The 24,715-nt window shown below is 37.3% G+C and overlaps 2 protein-coding genes and 1 long non-coding RNA gene across 4 annotated transcripts; 1 reads left to right on the top strand and 2 right to left on the bottom strand.

The window, feature by feature from the left end:
• Positions 1-650: 650 nt before the first annotated feature.
• LOC128028983 (G protein-activated inward rectifier potassium channel 3) lies at positions 651-7,473 on the top strand. Its single transcript, XM_052616406.1, has 4 exons — positions 651-1,253; positions 2,379-2,607; positions 4,399-5,614; positions 6,354-7,473. The coding sequence occupies exons 2-4, from the start codon at positions 2,434-2,436 to the stop codon at positions 6,704-6,706; spliced, it is 1,743 nt and encodes a 580-aa protein (XP_052472366.1). The 5' UTR covers positions 651-1,253; positions 2,379-2,433; the 3' UTR covers positions 6,707-7,473.
• Positions 6,218-6,884, bottom strand: LOC128028998 (uncharacterized). The gene is made up of 2 exons (XR_008187281.1): positions 6,735-6,884; positions 6,218-6,589 (listed from the first exon to the last, which is right to left on the bottom strand). It is a non-coding gene; the product is annotated as an uncharacterized LOC128028998 (long non-coding RNA).
• A 1,319-nt stretch (positions 7,474-8,792) lies between the features above and the next one.
• Positions 8,793-23,965, bottom strand: LOC128028984 (zinc finger and BTB domain-containing protein 16). 2 transcript variants are annotated; one of them, XM_052616408.1, is made up of 5 exons: positions 23,836-23,965; positions 19,213-20,205; positions 15,233-15,333; positions 10,442-10,615; positions 8,793-9,413 (listed from the first exon to the last, which is right to left on the bottom strand). In XM_052616408.1, the coding sequence occupies exons 2-5, from the start codon at positions 20,130-20,132 to the stop codon at positions 9,184-9,186; spliced, it is 1,425 nt and encodes a 474-aa protein (XP_052472368.1). In that variant the 5' UTR covers positions 20,133-20,205; positions 23,836-23,965; the 3' UTR covers positions 8,793-9,183. The 2 variants fall into 2 exon arrangements, with proteins under 2 accessions (XP_052472368.1, XP_052472367.1); XM_052616407.1 differs by lacking the exon at positions 23,836-23,965 and adding an exon at positions 20,866-20,918.
• Between the last annotated feature and the right edge of the window lie 750 nt (positions 23,966-24,715).

Genomic DNA, 24,715 nt, shown 5'->3' with positions numbered 1-24,715 from the left:
TTGCTCTTGTAATTTCACTCTGTCGTAACTGTGGGTCATTGTAGTGCCCCTTTCTGTCCCAAAACCAGAAGACTGCCATTCCCTCCCACTCCTTTGGATTGTTTTTCTGTTTTTGTTTTTGTTTTGTTTTGGACGGAATCTGTCAGTTACAGTAAAGTTCAGTACATATCACAGTTGCCCACTTTTGCTGAATAAAAATCCAAAATGTAGGTTTTTTTTATTTATTGAACTGAAAGCCATCTTAAACAATGCAGTATGCAGAAAAATGAAAGTTTATGTAGGCCTAAATCATCCATGCTAACACACACTTTTTCGATTTGATTTTTTTTTTCTGAAAGTAATTATTAAAACTATTAAAATTTGTCAAAATATTTTTCGTCAGTGATGGAAATATAAGATGGTAGTGCAAGCAAGTATATAGGGCACAATTAAACAATATTTGAATAGAAAAAATAATAAGAATTAATATTTATTTGCAACAACTTATTGAGTGCTGCATACTGCACTCCCAGCGTTGCCAAGGTAACACTTGGACAGTTATTTCCTTTGCCAAGGGAGTTCCAAATGCAACAGTAATGTCCTACACCCTTCAAATGACAAACTTCCAGGGCACTGCCCTTCGAGGGGAGAACGTCATGTTCACTTCCGTTTGGTATTCCCATGTTTTCTCTTGTATTTCTCTTGTAACACTTGTCCAAAGAAGAATTATTAATTCTCACTTTAGAGTTTGTTATTCATATGATTTAGTTCATACAGCATATGCCTTAAATGCAGGACAAGCTGTATTCCATGTGGCTTTCATTCGGAACGCTTCTTTGATGCTTATATGTAATGATTCTGTATTATAGGCTACGTCTTAAACCCTTCATTTTAGACACAGTGATTAAGATAATTCCCAGAGAATGTGTAAACAATGACTATAATTAAAGTGTGATATTTTAGGTTTAAACAAGGTATTTTTCTCTAAGTCAAGTTCATGCTTTTGACATTTTCATCTTTTTGTCTTATTTTTTTTAGTCACCCTTACCTCAAAACGGTGTAATATGACAGAGCTAATCATTTTCAATTATTTGGATTCCAAGGGCGATATGACATTACTGATCTGTCCTTTCTGCTGTAGTCTGTTGAGACACCTGGATTACTATAAGCCGATCATGATTAACTTTGATGTCCAGTCGAGACATCCATATTGTTCTCAGTACTGGCTTGTGAGACCGGTTGCCCAGTGCTGTTGCTGGAATCACACTACCTAGGTAAGACTGGCTGTTTTTTTTTTTTTTTTTTTTTTTTACTTTTCATGCTTTGGGGAACAAGAAAAAGTAATAAAATACTCTATTTTAAAAGCCTAAGCAAGAAATAGCTAGAAATCTTGACTTGATTTTATTTTTATTTTATTTTAAAGTGCTCTGTGCTCTCTTATTTATTTATTGATGACATGTTACTTTATACACAGAGTTAAGGCTGCTCTTTGCCTGCTCAAAATTCTGGGTAAAGATGTAATGCCTGATTAAATAATGCCAGCCCACCTGGCCAGAGACTAGTACCAAGCTATATGGTTATCACATCTGTGTAAATGCATTTATACCACATCTGAGCAGCATTAAACAGTGTGTGTAAATACATCTGATAACAGTTGTAAACTCAACGGTGGCATAGAAGCACTTCTAAAGTGGCATTTACTGTAAGTGTCTTTACACAGACTGTTTAATGTTGTTCAGAGGTGGCATTAATGCATTTTGACAGCTATTACAATTGTATACTTTTATACTAGGGGCTGAAGTGGGACTGAGCAGTTATAATTTAGTCTGGCATGTATGCGCCTTTAAACTGAATTTTGAGCAGGCTCAGAGCAGCCTTAACCTCGACTGTGTAAAGACATCTTTAGTTCTATTTCAGAAGAGCTTCTCTGCTACCTTTGCATTGCAATTTTGGCTCATTGATGTAGGGGCCATTTAGCAATGAAATTATCTAAAAGATATCTTTTAGCAGCATTGGATGCACTTATCAGTTCAATGTCCTGATAAACAATTGGCCCATAAGCAATCATGAGTTAGACCTTTTTAATGCCTTAGTCATCAGAGTAAAGTTTATTGTAGGCTCATGTAAGCATATTAATGTCTGTTTCCTGATGGGGAAGGAAAAGACTAAATCCTGCTGAACCAGCAGCAATGAAGCTTAGAGCAGACTGTCTGACTGCTTTCTTTAAGCCCATCCATCCTTGCTCACACACAGTTCATATATTTTCATCGATTAAAAAAAATAAAGAAATAGCCTTTTGTACATTGAAGTGCTTCTAATTACTCTTAAACAGTGATGTTTTGCAAGTAGTTTCATTATTTAATACTACAGAGAAATATATGACGTTCTCTTTTCTTTAGAAGGTTTTGGATCCAGCTTCACCACACTAGCGTAAAGTAGTGCCATTTTTAAGTCATGATGAGTGGAGTCAGAAGTGTTCCTGTTGAAGAAGGCAGAGGCACCTCAGGGCAGACCCAAGATGATGCCAGGACCAGACCTACCACAATCATCAATCTTAATCCCAAATCCAGCTGGGTTGCATCGTGTAAACCTGGAGATGGAGTGCGCCATCAGTTGTATATTCCTACAGTGGGTGGATTTTATCAACACACACTAATGTTGAAACATGACTATTTTTCTTTTCTTTAATCATTTTTACTCATTCTTTAGAAGATACTCTATCATCATTTACCATCATGTAGTTCCAAACCAGCATGACTTCATCCGTGAAACACTATTTCACAGAAATGTTTACATTCTCAGTAAAATGTTTATCATCCAAACAATGAATCATTCAGATCTTTTTTTTTTTTCAAACTGTTTTCACTTTAAAATTAAGTCACATTGGTTTAGAATGTAAATGAGGACAGAGGTTTTATTTTTGGTTGAACTATCCCTTCAAGTCATTCAAAACCAGTTTTCAGTCTTTTGTTGAGCACTTAGAGAAATATAAACTGTTTATATAAAATATAAAGGAGTCCATATGACATAAGTCTTCTGAAGTGACACAATAATTTTGTATAATGAAATTTAAGACCTTAAAGGGAGGGGGGGGGGGGTGAAATGCTCGTTTTCACTCAATATCCTGTTAATCTTGAGTACATATAGAGTAGTACTGCATCCTTCATAACTCCAAAAAGTCTTTAGTTTTATTATATTCATAAGAGAAAGATAGTCTTTACCGATTTTTCCCGGAAAAACACGAGCGTCTGTAGGCGTGACGTGTGGGCGGAGCTAAAGAATCACGAGCGCCAGTAGGCTTTTGCTTTGATAGCGTTTGGAAGCTTGAGGACAAAACCAACCAAAACAAACCATGGCTAACAGTCAGATTCAGCGTATATTTATGATCCAGAATCAGATCCAGAGGCTGAAATTTAACAAGAGCAGCAGCAACAACAGCGTCTCTATGTGGTATGTACTGAAATAGTATATATATTTGCTTAGCGGTTTTGGAAAATGACTAAGTTCCACTTTGTCGTCTTTTTTTTTTTTTTTAAGCTGTAACTTACATGTGGAAAGTGCAGTTTGATGACAACATCGCATGTTGTTTACTTGATGTGCTTACGCGCCGATAGCTAAGTTAATAACACAGAGATATTTGAAGCCGTTTTACTCACTGCATGCGGTTCCAACACACGATCGTGACCCTTTTTCGTTGGGAGTGCATTATCCTTAAGAAATAAACGATGTGCAAATCCGTCGTCAAACTGGGCCTTGTTTGTAAAACAAGCATCTTCGAAATGCAGGGGAACAAACACAAACACTTGCACAACTCCGTTGATGCTCTGTAAAAATAAACTCCATCCACTGGTCCCTTAATGCTGTTTCTCTTTAGGTAATCTGTGCATGGTTGTCTTGCCCTGGCAACCAAAAACACACTCCTTTTGTGACATTTAGCGACGCTCTCGCTCTGATCAGTGAAGTCTGTTGTGCTCTCATTGCTCTGCTATAAGGGAGCGTGCGCTCTTCCGGCAGAAGTGCCTCAGGACCCATATAAGGAAATTCCGCTCCATCTAACGTCACACAGAGCCATACTCGAAAAAAAACTTTCTGAAACTTGTGACAAACCGGAAGGAGTTTTTTTGGAACAGAAATACTCCTTCAAACGTACAACTTAATTTTTTAAACTTTGTCCATGTTTAGCATGGGAATCCAACTCTTTAACAGTGTAAAAAACTCAGTATGCATGAAATAGCATTTCACCCCCCCTTTAACAACTGATAATCACTGTATAGTCCTGTTCACAGTAAGGATGAAAACTATAGAGTTTTAATAATCATACTAATTGCATGAGAATATCGACACCACAGCTATCACTATAGCGGCTTTCGCAAGAAATGCAAAAAAACGATTTATGTCATCATCTGTGTTCTTTTCCAGATTCTCCCTCAAAGCAACATTCGCCCCGTTTCAACAGGAGGCAACTCCCTTCCTTTGCCTGACATTATGCCAAACCAGACTTCCAAACCAAGCGTGTCTATTCGGCGCCACAAGAGCACCACAGATTTACCCTACAGCCCTCAGCGTGGGTACATGCGAGGCCAGAGACCAAGTATCTGTGCCCCTACCGAGGCAGAGCTGGCACTTATGAGGCGCTGCTCTTTACGTGAGCCAAACATTCGGCCATGTTGTCGCCATGCTCTTAGCGTTCCCAACATGACATGTCCAAGCACAAGCCCTCTATGCAGCACCCCATCCCGCAGTGCTCTCTACACAACTGTACGGGACATAGAGTGCAGTCCTAAAGCACGCAACAAGCTAATAGAAAGTGAGAATGCACAGACTCCAACTTGTCCACCGGAGCTTCGCGAACAGTGCCGTTACATCTCCAAAGATGGGAAGTGTAGGGTAGACTTGGCACATATGGCTGAGAGAGAACGATTCCTGGCTGACATCTTCACGTCTTTTGTAGATCTTCAGTATAGATGGTTTCTTTTCATGTTTATGATGTGCTACGCAGTCACCTGGTTTATTTTCGCTGGGCTTTATTCGCTAAATGCATTCTTGCGTGGAGATCTCGAAGTTCCTGGTGACGCTGATGTTTGCTACCCCAATATAGATGGCTTTGTGTCAGCATTGCTTTTCTCAGTAGAAACACAGAGAACTATTGGCTACGGTGCTCGGACGGTCTCATCACGCTGCTACGAAGGTGTGCTTTTGGTCATGGCGCAGTGCATTGTGGGCTCCATGATTGATGCCCTTATGGTGGGCTGCATGTTCGTCAAAATCTCACGTCCGAAGAAGCGTGCAGAGACGCTTCTTTTCAGCCGGACTTGTGTTGTGGCCAACCGTGATGATCGCCTTTGCCTTATGTTCCGTCTCGGCGATCTGCGTGAGAGCCACATGGTGGATGCCAAAGTACGCGCTAAACTCATCAAGTCTCGGCAGACGTCAGAGGGGGAATTTCTCCCGCTGGATCAGTCTGAGATCGACCTGGGCTACGAGAGTGGCTCTGACCGTCTGTTCCTGGTGGAGCCGCAGGTCATTCAACACACCATCGATTCCAGCAGTCCTTTCTGGGAGCTTGGGCCGGAGGAGCTGCGGAAGCAACAGTTTGAGATTATTGTCATCTTGGAGGGAATTGTGGAAGCAACAGGTGTGTTCACAATCATAGCCCACTTTACCTGTTCACCCAATTACCCAAATGTCTTGCCATGACAAACCAATATGGCATGCTAAAGAACTATGAATGCAAGAAAACAATAAAAATTTTATTAGTTGGTATATTTTATTCACTTCCTCACTGGGCTGTTGAGAAATGGGGAGTTTGAAACCAAACAAAGCATAAAAGAAGTTCAATTGAAAAAAATAAATAATAATTATTATTTTCATCAGTGAAAAACCTGTCAAGAACTTATTTAGTTAAGTTTTTTTTTTAAATATCAGTATACATGGACATATTGTTATTTTTGTGTTTTGTGTTAATTTTAATTAAGGTTGAATTGTTTTATGTCAACTTTATTTTAGTTAGTTTCCAAGGCATCATTTCAAATTTAATCTAATATTTATATTTCTATTTCAGATTGATTTCAGTTACATCATTTAAATGTTTAGTTTTATTCAACAACACTTATAACAGCAGTGAAAGCTAACTAAAGAAGTGACTAAAAGTCAAAAGTAATGAGAATTTGGCAGATATGTGCTGAATTATCATGAGAGTGATGTGAAACCATGGGAAAAATAAACTCTTGGCAAAAAATTTAATTAAATTAAATTTTATTAAATTAAATGGAAAAACCGCGCCAGATTAAAACCATGCAATTTGTTACAGCATGGCGCCATCTAGTGGATGTAGTGTTTCCTTCTGAGATAGTTTGGCAACTTTATTTTGACAGGAATGATGTGCCAAGCGAAGACTTCCTACATCGAGACGGAGATCGAGTGGGGAGCCCGTTTTGAGCCGTGCATGACACTGGAGAAAGGGGCGTTTCGAGTGGACCTGAGACGCTTCCACAGCACGTATCCCGCGCCTCTTCCGCCGTGCAGCGCGCAGGAACAGCATCATCACCTGCAGACCCTCCGAGTAGGACTGGAGCTCCAGGAATCTCTCAAAGACAGTGTTAACTGGAAACTGGGGGGAGACGACCAAGAAGACGACATTATAAAACCACCAGGAGCATGTACTTTCACGATCCACAACATCCAGGAGGAGCGAGTGTCAGAAATCAACGAATCCGAATCTCTTTAGTTGTTATACTGTTTAGTGCGATACTGACGGTCCTCTTTCTCAGCGGTTCAGGGTCAGGTCACCATATGTTTTCGCTGTAGGCATGTCCAGAAATCTTTAGTAGCCTGAATAATTCTGAATATAAAGACTGGATCGGTTATGTCATTTAACATACTTTTTGAGTGTGTGCGATCACCGCAGAGGTTGTTTTCTTTCCCTCTGTGCCAGCCGCGGCGCTACCATTGGGCCCGGGTGGGCCTGGGCCCACCCATTTAAGGTCCAGGCCCACCCATTTTGGCCAATGCCTATGAGTAGTGAGTGATTTTCATTCTAGCGGTTCATCCAATAAGCAGCCCGAGGAAAGCTTTGAGCGAAAGCTTTTCAGCCAATCAGCGGCTTCTACCCCACCAGCAAGGGATCCAGTCAAATGAATGACGTTGGCGGACGTCATTCATTCAAGACAGACACAGACAGTTTTGCCGATATGCTGCAGCGCTGGGGAAAATGGATGGTTTCAAGCAAAGTCACCAGCCAGGACGTGGAAATATTATTAACCAGCTGAGCTTCGATGCCAGCGACAAATCCTTAATTGATAGACATAGACAGCACATCATGATTGTTATAGATCTCGTCCTGTTTAGCAGCTTCAGATTCAATGCTGCTGTTATTTCATGTCGATACAGTTCTTCTTGTCATTCTGAATTTATAAGAAACCATTAAATAATTTACACTGCGTGCCGTGTTTGTGTAAATAAATGGAGAGAGAAACAGAACCTCCAAAGATATAATTCCGTTTCAGCTTTTTTGTGTATTGAACGTTCATAGGAGATAAATGAAGTTAGCTTACTGCCAAAGATTGAGGTGTATTTATATGTCAGCTTGCCTTCAGCACTGAGCTGAGGACAGCGATACAAGTTGCTGTCCTCCTCAGTGCCGCAGAAATGCGCTGGACGGAGATGAAGGGAAACACGTTTTTTTTTTGGGGGGGGGGGGGGGGGGGGGGGTCATATTTTAACTGGCCCATCCAGTTTTCTGGAGGCCCACCTACAATAAAAATCCTGGCGCCGCTACTGGTGGGAACGCCGTCTTTTGGACGGAATACGCAACATTTACGCAACATTTAGAGTCGTAACAGGTTTTTAAACTCTAGGCATCGTACATTTGCCAACTTTGTAAGTGGTTACAGAGAAAAACAGAACATCATGCACTAAACGAAAACACACATTAAATAAGATACACTAAACCGTGTTGTTAGGAGAGGAGGCATGACCGTGACCGACACATAAAAACAATGTCATGTACAATCAGCTCGACTGGCATACATATTTAATATGCTCTAAGTAGGAATAATAGTCTAAAGTGTAAAAAAATAAAAAAATAAAAAATTGAAACACTGAGCTAATTCCAGTTAAAGCAATTACTTCATTTAATAATCATTCTTATGGACCATATAACCTAAGTTAAGTTGTACATTTATAAAAATGTATATGATAATGGCGTGGAAGAGACCAGTACAGTGCATTGTATTCTTGAAAAAAAATATTCCAAATTGTTGAAGTATTATTGCACACGTTTAAGTTGTCTGTGAACTCTAAACCGAAACGTTTGGGTATTCTTGATGTAGCCTAGAGTTGCAGTAAGCTAAGAAGCATCTGGTTGCGTCACACATTCAACCCCAGGGTATCTCCCTCCCGCAAATCATAACTGCAACCACATGACCAGGTTTTGCTAGATTGAGAAAACTAACGTTTATGTTTTTTTTTTTTTTTTTTATGTTATTTGACCTGCTTGGCATCTCCTGCTGGTAGATGCAGAGACTACACCATTAGTCACTTTTCACCATTGATGGCCATTCAAAATATGTCTATTCTGTCTTATTGTTACTTTACGCTACATGGTAACTTCTGTCGGAATTATTGTAAATGAAGACAGAAATATTTTATTTGCGTCTAGTTTATCACTGTACACGAATTGTCTTAAGTGCTTAAAGCTAAAACAATATTAATTAATTTATTCATAATATACTGACACAGACTTCCAGACCTGAAGCTGCTTGCTGTTCTGTATGCTGCTCTTCTTCTGCATTAAAACAGCCACTGACAAACTCTTACTGCTTTAATTATAATGCTTTTATTAAAAGATTGTATACAGTGCGTAAATAGATCACATAGTGAGTGTGCTTAGATAAATGGTACAGATTTGAACAGCTCAATAAATAAAACAAACACATATTTTGCATGCTGTTGTGATGATATTTCACAGAGAAAATTATAAGCATCGGCAAATTACAATCTACTCCATCTTAAGTACTGAGTGAAATGTTCATCCAACTAGTCGTTCTTCAAAGAAAATCAAAATCAGCTGGCATAAATGACCTTTGTATGTATATTAAATATATTATCATATTTGCATAATGGCTTCAAAATAATTCATTAATGTATTAAAAATAACCAAACCGTATTGAACCTTCCATATCTACATGTTTTATCCCCCGGGCCTCAGGTGTGGCAGTTGTACAGGTACGTGCTGCTCAGGCTCCAGTCTGGAGGGAAGTCCTGCGTGGGGTGGTTCTTCAGGTGTTTCTGCATGGCTGCCAGGCTGCTACAGAACTCCAGACACAGGGTGCACTGGTAGGGAGTGGCACCACCGTGAGTACGCAGGTGCTTGATCATGGCCGAATAGTCACGTGAACGCTGGCCACACAGCCGACACTCGAATGGTTTTTCACCTGGAAGAGAGACGAGGAGAGAGAACTGAGCTGAAGATTTTATCATGATTTCCCATAATCCCTAATCAGTTTTGTAGTCAGTGTTGTTATTGTTAACTAAAACTATAAAAAAAAATAAAAAATTGGAAATGGGAATACAGATGAAATAAAATATAAATAAAACAAAATAAACTTTAGAAAATTAGAAATGTTTCCTTGGCAGCTAAAGCACTATGAAAAAAAACAAACATTTATATCCATCTATCTATCTATCTATCTACATGTGTGTGTGTGTGTGTGTGTAGATATATATATATATATATATATATATATATAATTGCATATAAAATAAATCTATATAAAATATTAAAAAAATTATAAGAATAAAAAAAAACCTTAAAAAATCAAAGCCTTTTTTTCTGAGAAAGCTGTCAAACCAAGAGACAACAGAAAATAGAGCTGATATTTTTAAGTCACGGAGATCACATTAAATCAAATACAGACTTGACGTTATAAGTGATGGACTTGTTTTAAACTAAAAAACAAAAACAAAACAAACATAAAAAATCATTTTATTTCAGCTAGCTGCCGAAGCAACATTTGTCATTATTATTTAGTTTATTATCAATTTAATGTACTAAATTATCTATAAAAAAGTATATACAAGCTATAACACAAAAAAACAATTAGTAATAAAATAAAATAAAAACTTCAACTGCAACCACAATTTGAAAAAGCTAAATTAAAGCTTAAACAAATAAGAACTATTAAAACTAACTAAAAAAAATATATAAGTGCAATAGTATGTCAGTGATACTAAAATACCACTTAATTTAGATTACAGATCTAATCTTGATACAGTGAAATGCCACGTTCAGTTTCTCAGAAAGTGAAATCTTTATTTAAATGAATGTTATCTGATCCTGCTCCTATAGAGCCACTTTTCAGCAGAGTTCAGCTCCAGCAATGATTAAACACAGGTCTTCATGATCACTAGAAACTTCCAACACTGGAGGAAAGTGGCCCATGGGTTTAAAGGCCGGTTGTACCTGTGTGGACCCGGTGATGTGTGTCCAGCTGGTGTTTAAGGCTGAACCTCTTGCTACACTGTTTGCACTGGTAAGGCTTCTCCCCTCCGACACCCCTCCTGAGTGAGCGCAGAGATCGCCTGTCCCGTCCACCTCGGCCGCAGAACTTACACCTGAGCGCCATCTCCCCCGAACCTGCCAACAGATGACGAGAGAACAGTGAGTGAAAAACTGGTGGACTATAAATATATGGATAGAGGATGTGTATTTTATGTCGTCTTTTATGAAGAATTTGTTTGTCATAAAAATGCAGCTTTTTGCTTAACGAAATGGACTGAAGTCTTGGTGGATTATTGTGATTTTTATTTATTTATTTTTATCAGCTGTTTGGCTCTCATTCTGACGGCACCCATTCACTGCAGAGCATCCTTTGGTGAGCATGTGATGTTAAATTTCTCCAAATCTGTTCAGATGAAGAAACAAACTCATCTACGTCTTGGATGACCTGAGGGTGAGGAAATTTCAAATTTTCCAAATTTTTTGGAGCACTTCATTTTTGTTAAAAAATTTACAGATTAATTTTTCAACTCATCTTAGCACTTACCTACGTTTCCAATTCAGAGCTATGCATGCGTTTTGAGCATCTCAAATAACCTTGAATGGTATCTCACGCAATGAACCAGTGACAGAAATAGTGACCTTTCTACTAAAACTCTCAACAGATTATTATGGTTACCGAGCCTCAGTCCGAAACAGAAGCAGCGCTTCACAAGAACGGAGGGTTATTTTAGGTGTGATACTGGTCAGCTCTTTGGCCCCTCATGTCTACTCAAATGTGTTTAAATTTGTCTGAGTGTTGTCTAACGCGCTGCTGGTGACAATTGTTCCATTCGTTAAAACACCAGTTAACCACGTGTGAAAGTGAAAGGAGACTTATGGTGTTATCTAATTATTAATATTAAAAATAAGGGTATAATATGGGTCCATTTGTTAACATAAGTTAACTTCATTCGTTAACAAGAACTAACAATGAAAAATAATTAATTTTAACATTTACTAATACATTAAATTAAAAGTATCTATTTAAATGTAGTGAACCGTACACTTACAATGAACAGTTTTAATATAAACTTAAATTAACAAAGATTAATAGATATGTATTGCTCATTATTAATGTCAGTTAATGTGTTAAATAACAGAATCAATATAATTAAGCTTATTACAGAAACCACAAAAATGCACCGAAAACATTTATATTAGAATATATAAAACCAAAGTCTGATAGCACTAAGGGGGCATATATTTAGCCTTTTTTATTTAATACAATATTTAATTATTTTTTACTTTGCTATAAATTCGGAAGCTCTTGTGTTTCTCTGCATGCAAGGAAATCTGAATTGTATCCTTTTTTATTTTTTATATAAAAAATACATTTTCATATTGACCACTCTCAAATGACTTGGGAAGGAAACCACACCTTTATCATTGAAGACATATCTATGTGGTCGTTCTCAGCCAGTGTAGAGGACTGCATGATGCACTGATTAAATGGTTTGCATCTGCCATTAGAAATGTAACACAACTCTCTTATAGTAAAAAAAAAAAACACTAAAAATCTGAAGGTGAAACGATAAAAGAAAAAATGTATGGCCTTTTAGGGCTTTTGTATATTTCAATATATAAGTTTTTGTTATTCATTCACATCATACATCCATTATTGTTTGCTGGTTAATATCCAGTTCTGTTAAAATAAAGCGACCAAATGTTTATTTTTCAGTCATCTGTAAAGGGGGATTAAAAGTGATTTATGGTCCAAAATAAAGTGACATCTGAGCTTTGGTAGTGCGCAGCCGAGGGGCCCAATTTTAGATAAACACATCCTGTGGCAACTCTCTCTTGGTGTGCGGCCTAGTTTATAGCTCTCCCTGTCCACACACACACACACACACACACACACACAATCATACATACACACCACATCCTCTCCTGTACAGCTTAAATGTGAAGAAAAAGCATGGTTAGCACTTTCTGCATATATATTCGTGAAGACAGATCTTGTGATAATCATACGGACACTTGCACGGTTGTGTAAGCTTATACTTCAGAGCTTGCTGAAACAAAAGCAAACGTGAAAGTCGTGTGAAACCAAAGCAAACATATGTGCCCAAGTGTGTATTCACACATATATAAACTCCCATATACCACCCACACACACAATCTCTCTCTCTCTCTCTCGCTCTCTCTCACTCTCTCTCTCTCTCTCTCTCTCTCTCTCGCTCTCTCTCTCTCTCTCTCTCTCTCTCTCTCTCTCTCTCTCTCTCTCGCTCACACTCTCTCTCTCGCGCGCTCTCGCTCTCACTCACACTAACTCAGGATGCAGCACAGTAACATAAAACTGCTGCAGAAACCTGCGCCTTTACAGCACAACATTGCTGTTGGAAAAGATGACGTTGAGCATTCTTAAAACTGAGGGTTCATGTTGTTAGATGCATTTTTATAAATCCAAAATCTATCTGGAGGATCTGTAAAAAGTGAAAACTGTTCATGTTAACCTGCAAAAAAGTGACTTTAGTTTGGCGCAACCTAATGTTGTCAGGTTGAATGAGTCATATGCCGCCACATTTTTAGATTGTGACATTTTCATTAAAGACAAAGAAAATATTATTTTTCAGAATTGAATCTTAATTGAATCTAATATTGTTGGCATGCTATTCTTCTAAAACGACATCATATGACACTTTGTTATTTTTATCATTATTAGACATGAAATATTTAGGAGACTATATGAAATATGCATACTAAAAAAAAAAGGGGGTGCCGTCAGAATGAAAGTCCAAACAGCCCATCCACTGTTTTCCTCTCACATCAAAGCAAAACTGACATGTTTGTTTAAAAGCGTTTTGGACTGTTTTCACTTATAAACGGTGCTTGATCTGTGAATATCTCTCTCCTGATTCCGATGTTTTCACTGGAAAAAGAATTTGTATTTTAGCAATGGCTTTAAAGTTAAAAATGCCTTGATGGATTTGTTTCATACAAATGAACAGCTTTTGGCTGTTGGAAAGACATTTATTTGATGGACTGGAGATGTGGATTACTTGTGGATTGTGATGTTTTTCTCAGCTGTTTGGACTTTCATTCTGACGGCACCCATTCACTGCAGATGATCTGTTAGTGAGCAAGTGAAGTAATGCTAAATTTCTCAGGCTGTTCCGATGAAGGATCTTGGATGGCCTGAGGGTGAATACTTTCAGTATTTTCAGCCAATTTTCACGCAAAGCCAATCTTTGCCTGCTCTATTCCTCTAATTACAAAAATATGCATTTATATTTATTTTAAACTAAAACTACCCACACATGTAATATACCACATAAGTCACATAGTCTCTTAAAGATAAACATCTCATAAAAATGTGTTACTATCATTCTCACCCCAATATGTTCAGGAGTGTATACGCTCGAGCACACATAAAAAGCTCTCTAACCCCAATTTGGATGAAAGAGGAACAAGCCAACACGTCTCTTTTGGTACTGTATACAAACCACCATGAAGCACAGAGCTGATCGACCGCAGGACTGTGCTGATGCACCACGATTCAAAAGCCACACAGGACTCTTGCATACAGCTTTACACCCCAGTTTAGAAGGTAAGGGGTCATTTCCTTCTGCCTTTGTGTCCTGAGAACAATATGCAAACCAGGACAAAGCATAACCACCATTTGACTGCACAGTAACCCCTAAAGTGTTTTTGGACAGTCAAGGAACTTACAGTACGCGAATGTTTTTGTTAGTCGGCATCTGTGCTGCAGGAGCATTTCTCAGAACTAACTTTACTTTCGTTAACGGGTGTCAGCGTGTGTTTTTTTTAATCTGAAGTATGAAGTCATTTCCTTCAGGTTCACACGGATGTGCTAGAAGAATATCCACAGTTATAGTTCATTGCATTAATGTTTGACAATCAGGAAGCTCTGAATACGTTTAATGCTGAAAACTACATCTGTTTGAAAAGTGAGCCTGTATTGCCTTGCAAATCAGTGCATTTGAATTAAAAACATTTTGAGAAGTGGCAATGACATTCACATTTTAGTTATTAAGGTGCTAGCATTTATTTATGTATTATTCAAAAGCAACTTTAAACTGCACTGAAAGTATAGATTTTAAAAAGTTGTGCATTCCTTGGGAGTCAAAATGTGGATAAAAAAAAAAGAATTGCATTACAAAATTAATTCATAAAAATCAAGAAAGTGATTTAAAAATCATTTAAATGAATTAATTTAAATAATTTAGTCAGTCTGGCCTAGGCTTGTTTCCTGGTAAACATGCAGTTGTAAATTAATGTGATTAGCTTTGTAAAAAAATTGCTTTTGTTACTCTGTTGTAAGTCATTTTAGATAAAGGCATCTGCTAAATGCATAAATCTACTGTGTAAAAATAAATGTACAAAAAAACATTTTAATGGGAAATTCTTTTCGGAAAGATTTCAAAAGAATCAAACTCATACGATACTTCAGTTTTACAGATGCATGAATAAATCTAGCTACTTTTCACTGTCTACTATCCTTTCTTTTACTACTGCAAGCGGAAGAGAGGCCACAGCCACCATCTTTCAGCTCTTTGAGAGATACACAGCATTTACATCCTGTTGTGTGCATCCATTCCTCTGATCTGCGTAAAAAGTAGATGCATCCCGGACAAAATCTGCAGCTTACTGCCGTGGATTTCGTTTGTTTCTGCAAGCTTCTGTATGATTATCTATATGCCTTCTTTATTCTGGGCAGATAAAGAGTGTCTAGACTCATTTTTGTCATATTACCTGAGGTTGATGACCCAGGCGTTGGCCTCCAGGGGTTTTCCAGCGCTGGTTTACCGCAGTGTCTGCAGCATATCTCCCTCTCCTCTTGAACCTTTGGCTTCCTGTGGAAAATGTCGTCACGTTAATGCTCATCTCAAAGATCCAAAGGTCCATATTTTCCAATGTCTATCTAGCATAGACGATTGCTTTTAGGACTTTATTCATCATCAACAAATATCTTCAAACTTAGTCACTGCCTTTTCCGCTACTGTTTTTTTTTAAACCACTTGTTGATCTGGTCAGTTAACACCTGCAGGTTCAGTTGCACTTCAAGAGCTGCATTTCCACACTCTAGTGTGTTTGCTAGACCACAGCTAATTCAGACAAGCAGGTAAAGGTCAATGAGAAGTGAGAAACCTGATGCTTTCAGGTGTTACTGCTGATTACCACCAATGTGTTATCATATTTGCGGCTTTATTTAGAAGAAAAGGCACTATCATTTAAGTTTTGTAAAAGACACACACACACACACACACACATTCTTCAGCTTACATTATTTAAACTAGTAGATCAGATGTTTGTAGATGAATGCACACATGCCTAGATATGACTTTCTACACCAAACGATCTTTTTAATCTATTTTTGGACTGTTGTGAAGGTAAAGCATTCTACAGATGTCTGTATGAACTTCTTAAAAGCTTTATAAAGGATCCCAGGATGTACCCGATGTTTCAGAATGAAAAAAATACTGAGAAATAAGTAGGTGTTAAGTGTGTGAAGAAAAAATACACGGACAAACATCGACATACAGCGCACACCGCTCCGTAGCCCAACGCATGTAGACATGAGGCGACAAACTGCCATTCGAACTGGTCAAATCTATTTTAGCAAATCATAAAAATTAGACTTACATCACCTCGTTATATGACTAAAAAGAGTAGGAACAAAGGTTTTGTGCTCAGGTAGCAGGAAACAAAGCAAGCAGACAATGGTTTCCTCTGCCGGAGTCGAGCAACCTGCAGCGCATCTACAGTGTGCAGGATAGCTCATCCGATTTCATGCGATTCGATGTATTTAGAATCAAAATAGAAATAATGTGCCCTTCCAAATGTATTACATTAGTCTGAAGGGCTTTTTTACATTTTACATTATTTGGGATGTTTAACCACAAAGTATGATATATTTGAGTCTAAAATAGTGTGTGGGTGGCTTGTACTGTTTCCCTATGCGTGCTTAGCTTAAGAAATACTGCATCTGCTCTCAGATGTTTCATTTCACCATACATTGAGCAAAAGAAGCATCCAGATCTCTGTCTGAATGGGGCACCTGTTTGTGTGTGTGTGTGTGTGTGGCAAATTAGGGAGTGGAACAGACTTTGGCTAAAAATGAGACCGAAATAGAACATCCTGCTCCGAGGGTGGAGATGACTGACTTTCATGTTTACTGTTTGTAAAGTTGGGGACAAATGGGGAGCTCCCCTCAGTTTCGGCCTTGATAGTAAGTGTTATGTTCCAAAACACTCCGCCAACATATCCAGTATATATTTAACATGGTGCTTCTGTGCTTTTATACTGGCTCAAACACTTCAAATTAAGCACAAAAAAAAAAAAAAAACACTCAAATTACTTAAATGTGTAACTTACGGATCCTTGTGAGCCTAAGCACATATATACAAATGATGCATTTAAAATTACATTTAAATTAAAATATTTATTATTCTTAAATCATTGCAACTCTAACATTCGTCTTCATTGCGTAAATACTGTTATTCCACTGCAGTGGAACCACAGGCTGTTATTAGTTCCCCTCGTTTTAATGGAGCCTGTAGAAAGATAACTGTTGTAGGTGGAAAAGGGGCTGGTTGGGGAAAATGTGTCCGTTGGAAAGTACAGAATAAAAGGGGTATCATCTAATTTACATTCATAGACACACACACACACACACACACACACAGAATTATGAATACATATGCAAGCATATATGCCACCCGTCAAAAGTTTGACACACTTGACTGAATTTGTTTCTCAACTTAAAAACAACATGTTATAAAATAGTGTTGTAGATAAATATAATGCTTGTGTATTAGCTATTGTTTAAAAATATTTTTAATTACTTAGGATGAGTTGGAGCGAATAGTGAAGTAAAAATTGTTAGATTTTTTAGTGCACATGTGAACTCCTTCAATACTGTTTAAAAAGCTTTTGAGAATTTACTACTATTTAAATAATGGAAAGTAAAATAATGGTGAAATAAAAAAAAATTAAGAATGAGTATCATGTGTACTAGCTTGGCACTACAGTGTAAACACAAAAAATAGTTTACTGAAGTCAAATATTTTAGGGAACAGTTTTTTTTTATTTATATTTTTATTAAAATCAATTTCAAGCAATCACAAGGTTTTTTTATTTTTTATTATTATTTATTTATTTTTTGTCTTAAGTCGCTGGGCTATATTTGTAGCAATAGCCAAATATACATTGTCTTGGTCAAAATTAAAGATTTTTATTTTAATGCCAAAAATTAGGATATTAAGTAAAGATCATGTTCAATGAAGATATTTGGTTGCACTTTATTTTACAGTATGTGTACTTACATGTATTTATAGTGTATTTACAGTGTATTTATCTAAGAAGTTCTGGTAATACAAGGGAATTACTGTACATGTAGGGTTAGGTTTAGGAGTAGGTTCGGTGGGTTAGTAACTAGTTATTACATAATACATTACTGTAATAACTTTAATAAGTACACACATGAGTATGAGTAGTATACACATGAGGAACAGGACTGTAAAATAAAATGCTACCAGAAATTTAGTAAATTTCATGCTGTAAATATATCAAAACTTAAATTTTGATTAGTAATATACATTGCTAAGAACTTCATTTGGACATCTTTAAAGGCAATTTTCTCATTATTTAGATTTTTTTTAACCCTTCAGATTCCAGATATTCAAATATAGAATTTTTTTTGAAAAATTGACCCTTATGACTGGTTTTGTGGTGCAGAGTCACAAATAATTTAAATAAATCAAGCCACACTATATTGGTCTGTACAGACAAAACCAAAATTTGGAAAAATATTTTTTTTAAATCTAATAAATAAAACATAACAAAAATTACTCACTACTTTAGTAGTAGCTATTCCTTTTTTTTTTTTTTTTTTTGCTATTTTAAATATTGAAATATTCAAAATGTTCAATATGTTAATATTCAATGAGAGGTGATGTTAACTGATGCAAAGGCAGAAAAAAAATGAAAGTAAGGTCAGATTTTGCGGTGTTTGCTCTAGGTTAAAACTGTAAATGTGTTGTTGGATTGGTGAAAAACAAGTTTAGCAGGCTAATGGTGTTCCACTGAAATTAGCTGACTTTAATGTGGTTTCCTGTTGAACATATCATTAAAAAAAAAAAAAAAATGCTGGCAGCACAGCTTCTGAAGCTCTATGTTTAAAAAATATATAATTTCGTTATTGAACATTCATTGTTTAATTCCGAGGGCTGAACAAGTATTTGAACACTTAAAGGGCTTTAACTATTTTTTTATTATTTATTCACCTTCATGCCTGAATTACTTTTCTTTCTTCTGCAGAAGATATTTTGAAGGATGTTCAACAAACAGTTTTGGTTACGACTTATTTCTATTGTATGAGCATACAAAAAAAAAACAAAAAAAAAAACAAAACATGGAGACATTTTTAAAAAATATCTTTTGTGATGTTCCACCAAAAAATTATTATTATTAAAAATAAATAAATAAAAATGCAAGTTTAAAACAAAAATAGGATCATTTTTGGGTGAACTATCTCTTTATAAGATGTAAGAATATCATTACATTAGATGTGAGGTGCTTTGAACATTTTATAATTTAAATCACAAAAAGTAAAATCCTTATAAATTCAGCTTGTGCTGTCTGTCTTTAAAAGAAACTCCACATTGTTTGGTAAATGATCTAATCCAATAACATTCATACATTGAAAGTGTCATCTGTGTGTCATTTCTTACCTCTCTTGATCATCTGTCATGGACCCTGTTAAAGCTGTGCTGATAGAGGTGGTCTTTCCTTTCAGACCAGGAATGAAGGGATTGTCTGGAGTCAACGGAGGAGGGTGTATGAGAGGGTGATAGGGCTGAAGCAACCCTGTGTAACCCATAAGTGAGGAGTTGACCTGTGGCTGGAGCGAGTGGTGGAGGATGGGGTACATGGGTGTGGGGTAGGGATACGCTCGAAGGGAGTGAAATGCCATTATTTCTCTACAGTTTAACATCATGCTTCTAGACGAGCTGACCGGCGGCCAGCAGAGGCGAGGGGTGGGAGACTGAGCTCTGGAGGAGATGATGGTCTCTCTGGAGAACATGGGAGGCAGAGGAGACACGGGAGAACAGCTCTTCTTATGTTCATCGTGCACCGACCTCTTGGTGGAAGAACGTTCTTCTTCTGAAGAACAATCAAGGTGGTCTTCATCCGAATTCTGGCTTCTTTTAGACAGCTCGGTGGCCTTCTGTGCTTTGTCATCTCGGAGTGCATTTGCTACTTTTGTGTCTGTCCTAGTTGAATCTGGATCTCTAAGTTTTGCTTGACATTGTTCTACCAAAGACTCCATCTCAAGGTACCTGGCACCCCTCAGCAGCTCCTCGAGATCATCTTTGGGCACCTCCAGCGATTCGCTGTACACATAGTCCAGGATTTGCTTGAAGGTGTGAGAAGAGACTCTGTCTATTAAGCAGCAGTACTTTTGACCTGAGCCGTGCTGGTTTGTTAAATGACGCTTCAGCCATTTGCTTGCCAAGGCTAGTATCAGAGCGTGGGCTTTAAATGTGAGGCCCTCCACAATGACAAGTGTGTCACAGAGGGTTCCTGCCTGGCGGAGCTGCTCCGTCTGATGCAGAAATGGCACGTGGTGAGGGTTATGAATGCGGATCATCTTCAAAGAGCGAAAGGTGCAGCTGAAGTGTGATGATCGGGTTTGATGTCGAGATGAGAAATCTCATGTCAGCCTTTAGACGGGGGAAAAAACAGAGGGTAAGTTTGTCATGGGACAATGAGGAATAATAGTCGATCTGAAAGAAAATGGAGAGAGATATAAACTACTCAGATCTAAGAATCTTAAAGTAATCTCCCAGGAAATTATAAAATATGGAAATAACTGGATTATGTAAAAGACACATTTTTGTGTAATATGCTATATTATAAAATAAAATCTAAACTCTAATATATATCACACATGTATCACATACAGCCCCGCCCAATGGTAATGTTATACCATTGAATATTATATATTATATACTCAATATATACTGAAAAAAACACTAATATATACTGCCAATTAATGTTATTATTATTATTTTTAACTATAATACCCCTCTCTGATTAATGAATTATCTTTTTATTTACTTATTTATTGACAGGTTAATTGTCATTAATTGTAACACTCTAGAATAGGTAACACCTATAAGTTGCATATTAGCATGCATATTACTAGAATATTAGCCATGTATTAGTGCTAATTAAGAACATATTAATGCCTACTTGACCTTATTCTACATCCCTAATCTTATCCAATACCTAAACCTAAAACTACCTTACTGACTATTAATAAGCAGCAAATTAAGAATTTATTGAGAGAAATGTTGTAGTTAATAGTTAACAAGTGTTACCTATTCTAAAGTGTTACCATTAATTCTTCAATTTCTGTATGTATCTGGATATTGTTTGGATATCTAAAAAAAAAAGAAAAAAGATAATTAATAGTCCAAATAAAGTTCCCAAACTCAAACTATGCTTGTCCGCTCATTAGATGGCACATACGCTGAGGTATCCAACAGTCATGAATAAGATGATCAATCTAAAGCAGACTTCTTTTTTTTTACATGCATCTGAGGACTGATCGAACATTTCATCATTCAGCTGTTTTAAAAAGAGACCTCATGGCTTTCAGACGGAAATACTGAAAAAAAAAAGACTGAAACATAGATAAGCCTGAAGGCGTAAATACACTTAGCGATATAGGCCATTTGACTTAATTTCAGAGATTGTGAAAGACATATTCAGAAGAACCAAATAGGGTTTTTTCCTGAAATCATCAGCGTCACAACACCTCTAACCTACTTTCATACATCAGACAGACAATCTAATTCACGAAATGAAACTATCTCACAATACATTCAGCCATGAACTGGAATTGCATTTTTTATGTATGGCACAACACGGAGGCGGACATGTCTGGCATTGTCAAAGGACCTTTCACATTTTGCATCACCTTTGAAATTTAGTTGTTGAGCTTTTGTGACGAAGCCACAGACCTCTTCAGAATGTGAAACTCTGACTAATGCCGGTACGCTGAGACTCGTAAGAGTTCAAGTTTGTTTGATCAACAACAATAGTATCAAAGCCATACAGTAGGTCGGTTTAGATACGCATCTACTGTAGTAGCAGTGTGATGTGGTGTCTGGTGAAGCATTTGATTACAGTACATGTCAGCTGCGTTCTAATTCCTCACAATTGCGCAGAAAGCGTTGCAGACAGTGTGTGGGGTGCGGACTGGGGCAACGGGGGACGGTTTTGATACTCGATCTTGTAATGCGTGCACATAATGACACTTTAAATAAGAAACATGACCATCCTGGAATAAGAGATGGCCGTCTTTGGACAGTAATGAGATGTAACAGATTTGAGACGCACATATTTCACTCAACGCTATATTGTCGATCTGACAATGCGTGAACAAGAAAGTCGAAGATCATCGAATGCCTGCAAAACCATATGCTGAAACGATCACTCCCCCTCAGCGTGGACGCAATGGTGACGGATTGTGTGGAACACACTTTACTGAGATGACAATGCTCGATGTTCTGATTACTAGAATTGATGCTGAACAGCTTAAAAGTGAGACACACGCATCGCACACACACACCCAGCAAAGCATGAAAAAAACAACTGAAACAACTCAATGTTAATACTGTACGGCAAACAGGTGTGTGCAGACACTTTGTTTTCATAACTGCCCAAACACTCACAATGTAGTTTACATTTCTAGCTAACACAGCTTATGGTGTCCGGAACGAAGTAACGTAGTAGGATAGTTTACCCCAAAATTAAAATTCCGTCGTCATTTACTCATGCTCATGCCATTACGCATTTCTTCACAAAAGAAGGTCATTGAAGAGCACTGGTGTCCAAACATACTGAACTACATTGGTTTTCATTGTGCGAGCGTGCAATGTATAAGACATTTTGTTTGGAATGACATGAGTGTATAAGTATATGACTACACATATCTTTTTTATTTTTTTCATTTTTAGGTGTACGGTCCCTTTAAAACTGAATATACTCGGCTGCCAACAGAACAAATTACTTCTCCTTTGCACATTTGTTTGTAGCATTAGCTTGTGTGTGTGTACCTTTTTTTTCTGAAAAAGCTAGATGAGTCATGTGTTATACTATAATATTAATAGTCTATTGTGGCATAAATAAAAGTGAGTCATATTACTGTACTTCTAGCCTACACTGAAAATGATGCTTAGAAAATAATACGCTATTATTAGTCCTTGCAAAACAAGCGATACATGCAAACCTTAATATCATATTGCGAAAGCTACCAGCCGAAACTCATTTCTTGCTTTATGTTTATAGCAATTTATAATCAAATCTGAAAATATTTTATAAAAATAGCTAGTCAAGTAAAGCATATTGTACATGCATGCTATAATATAATAAAAGGATACATTTCACACATTTTCTACAGCTATTGTAAACTCTAGCAACCAAAAAAAAAAAAAAAAAAAAAGTACAGGACCATGAATATTGTTGCTATGACAACAGTGCAATTAACAATGCTAAATGAAATGCAAATGAAAAAGTTTTAAAGTACGCCAAACAAAGAGCACTACAGCAAACGATATCTCACCAGTTCATAATCTTATTTTTTTTTTTTTTTTTTTTTTTGCCAACTTCTTTTAAAGCCCTGGTGCAGTTGAAGTCTCATTTGAGCATAACAGTTGCAGTTTTGACTTAAATGACTGTAAATTCGGCAATAGTGCAATGAGCAATGGACTTACCTGCCATGCAGGTCTGTGAATGTCTATATATGAAACGCAGGTTATACTCTGTCCCATAACCAAACGGAATCCTTTCCTTCATTGTACGAAACTAAAGCACATCAGATGTAAAAACTACTGCCCAACAAAAGCACTTCAGTAGCCCTGCTCACAACAATCTAAAAAGCGCTATTAACATAAATCTAAACCACTAGAGAAGAAGGAACCTATAGACTGTATAACAGACACTCAAATGCAGGTGATAACTTCACAAAACTGCATAAGTGTAACGGTCAGGCCCACATAAAGAAACACGGCGAGAGAAAGAGGCCCATGAGTAACAGGGGAAAACCTGTCTTCAGTGACACATCCTCTCCGGGCCTGCAGTCAGAAAAGACCTCAACACACACAATCAGACACTTTGCACCGATGCTTTTGTAATCAAAAGATGATTTTCCAGATATAGAAAGCACTGCAATTGGTGATGGGGGAGGAGAAGATGCAGGCAGACGGCAGACAAGATAGGAAATAGCAAGATGACACTAGAAGATGGAAAAGAAGCCTGGCTGACAGAAACCTTCAAAGACGTACCTATGCGATCAAGGTGGAGGCTGTGTCCTGCCGCGAACGAGTCAACAGAGACGCATTAACATGCATCGCGACCTCAACCAGAGGTGTCATCGACCAGTGGAAGCCTACATGTGGGTGAGATCTAGCAAGGCCACCTCAAAACTCAAGCCAGCCCCTCCCCTTTGCACCTCAGACATCTGTGATTGGTCTTCTTTTGCTTTTTGATGTCTTTCTTTCACAATTTTTTTTCTAGTAGTCAAGTGCATCTGTGCTGTTGACTTATTTGTCCTTTTAAAACCTCATACCTGATAGATGCAGAACCATGACCTGGTAAAGCTCAGAAAGTTGATTAATTAAGAGATTTCCAACAAAACATTTTGATAAGAGAAACTTGAATATAATACGTTGCTCACGTTAGAAATGGCACCTGAGAACATGACAAAAATGACAGTACATGTTCACTCATAAGTGAAACCGTGATAAAACAAAATAAATATAATTTCAATTATACTTAAAAGTGAGTTTAATATTTGATATGATACACTAAGACATTTAAGACGGGGACATGAAGATGTATTTCAACTAATATTAAACTACAAGTACAATTTTCAAGCAATGTCTGAGACCTAACCTACAAACCTTTTTTTTCAGTGTAAACTTCGGTTGCCAATCTAATTCTTTAAAGTGGTAAAGATAAATAGATTTGTCATGGGAGTGAGGTAAGCAACCCCTTATACGTATTGGTGATATTGAACAGTACAAGATAAACAAGCTTCTCCGAAACGTATCTAGAACAGTATAGTGGAAACACTCTTTCCTCCTATTTGCTAATAGACTACCTTTGCCTTAAAAGGCACACATTTTTTTTTTGTGCCATTTTTTTATGCAACTGCCCACACTT

This window comes from Carassius gibelio, chromosome A15 (genome assembly GCF_023724105.1).
Source record: "Carassius gibelio isolate Cgi1373 ecotype wild population from Czech Republic chromosome A15, carGib1.2-hapl.c, whole genome shotgun sequence".
Classification (NCBI taxonomy): Eukaryota; Metazoa; Chordata; class Actinopteri; order Cypriniformes; family Cyprinidae; genus Carassius; species Carassius gibelio.
This window is presented reverse-complemented; position numbering and strand designations above follow the sequence as displayed.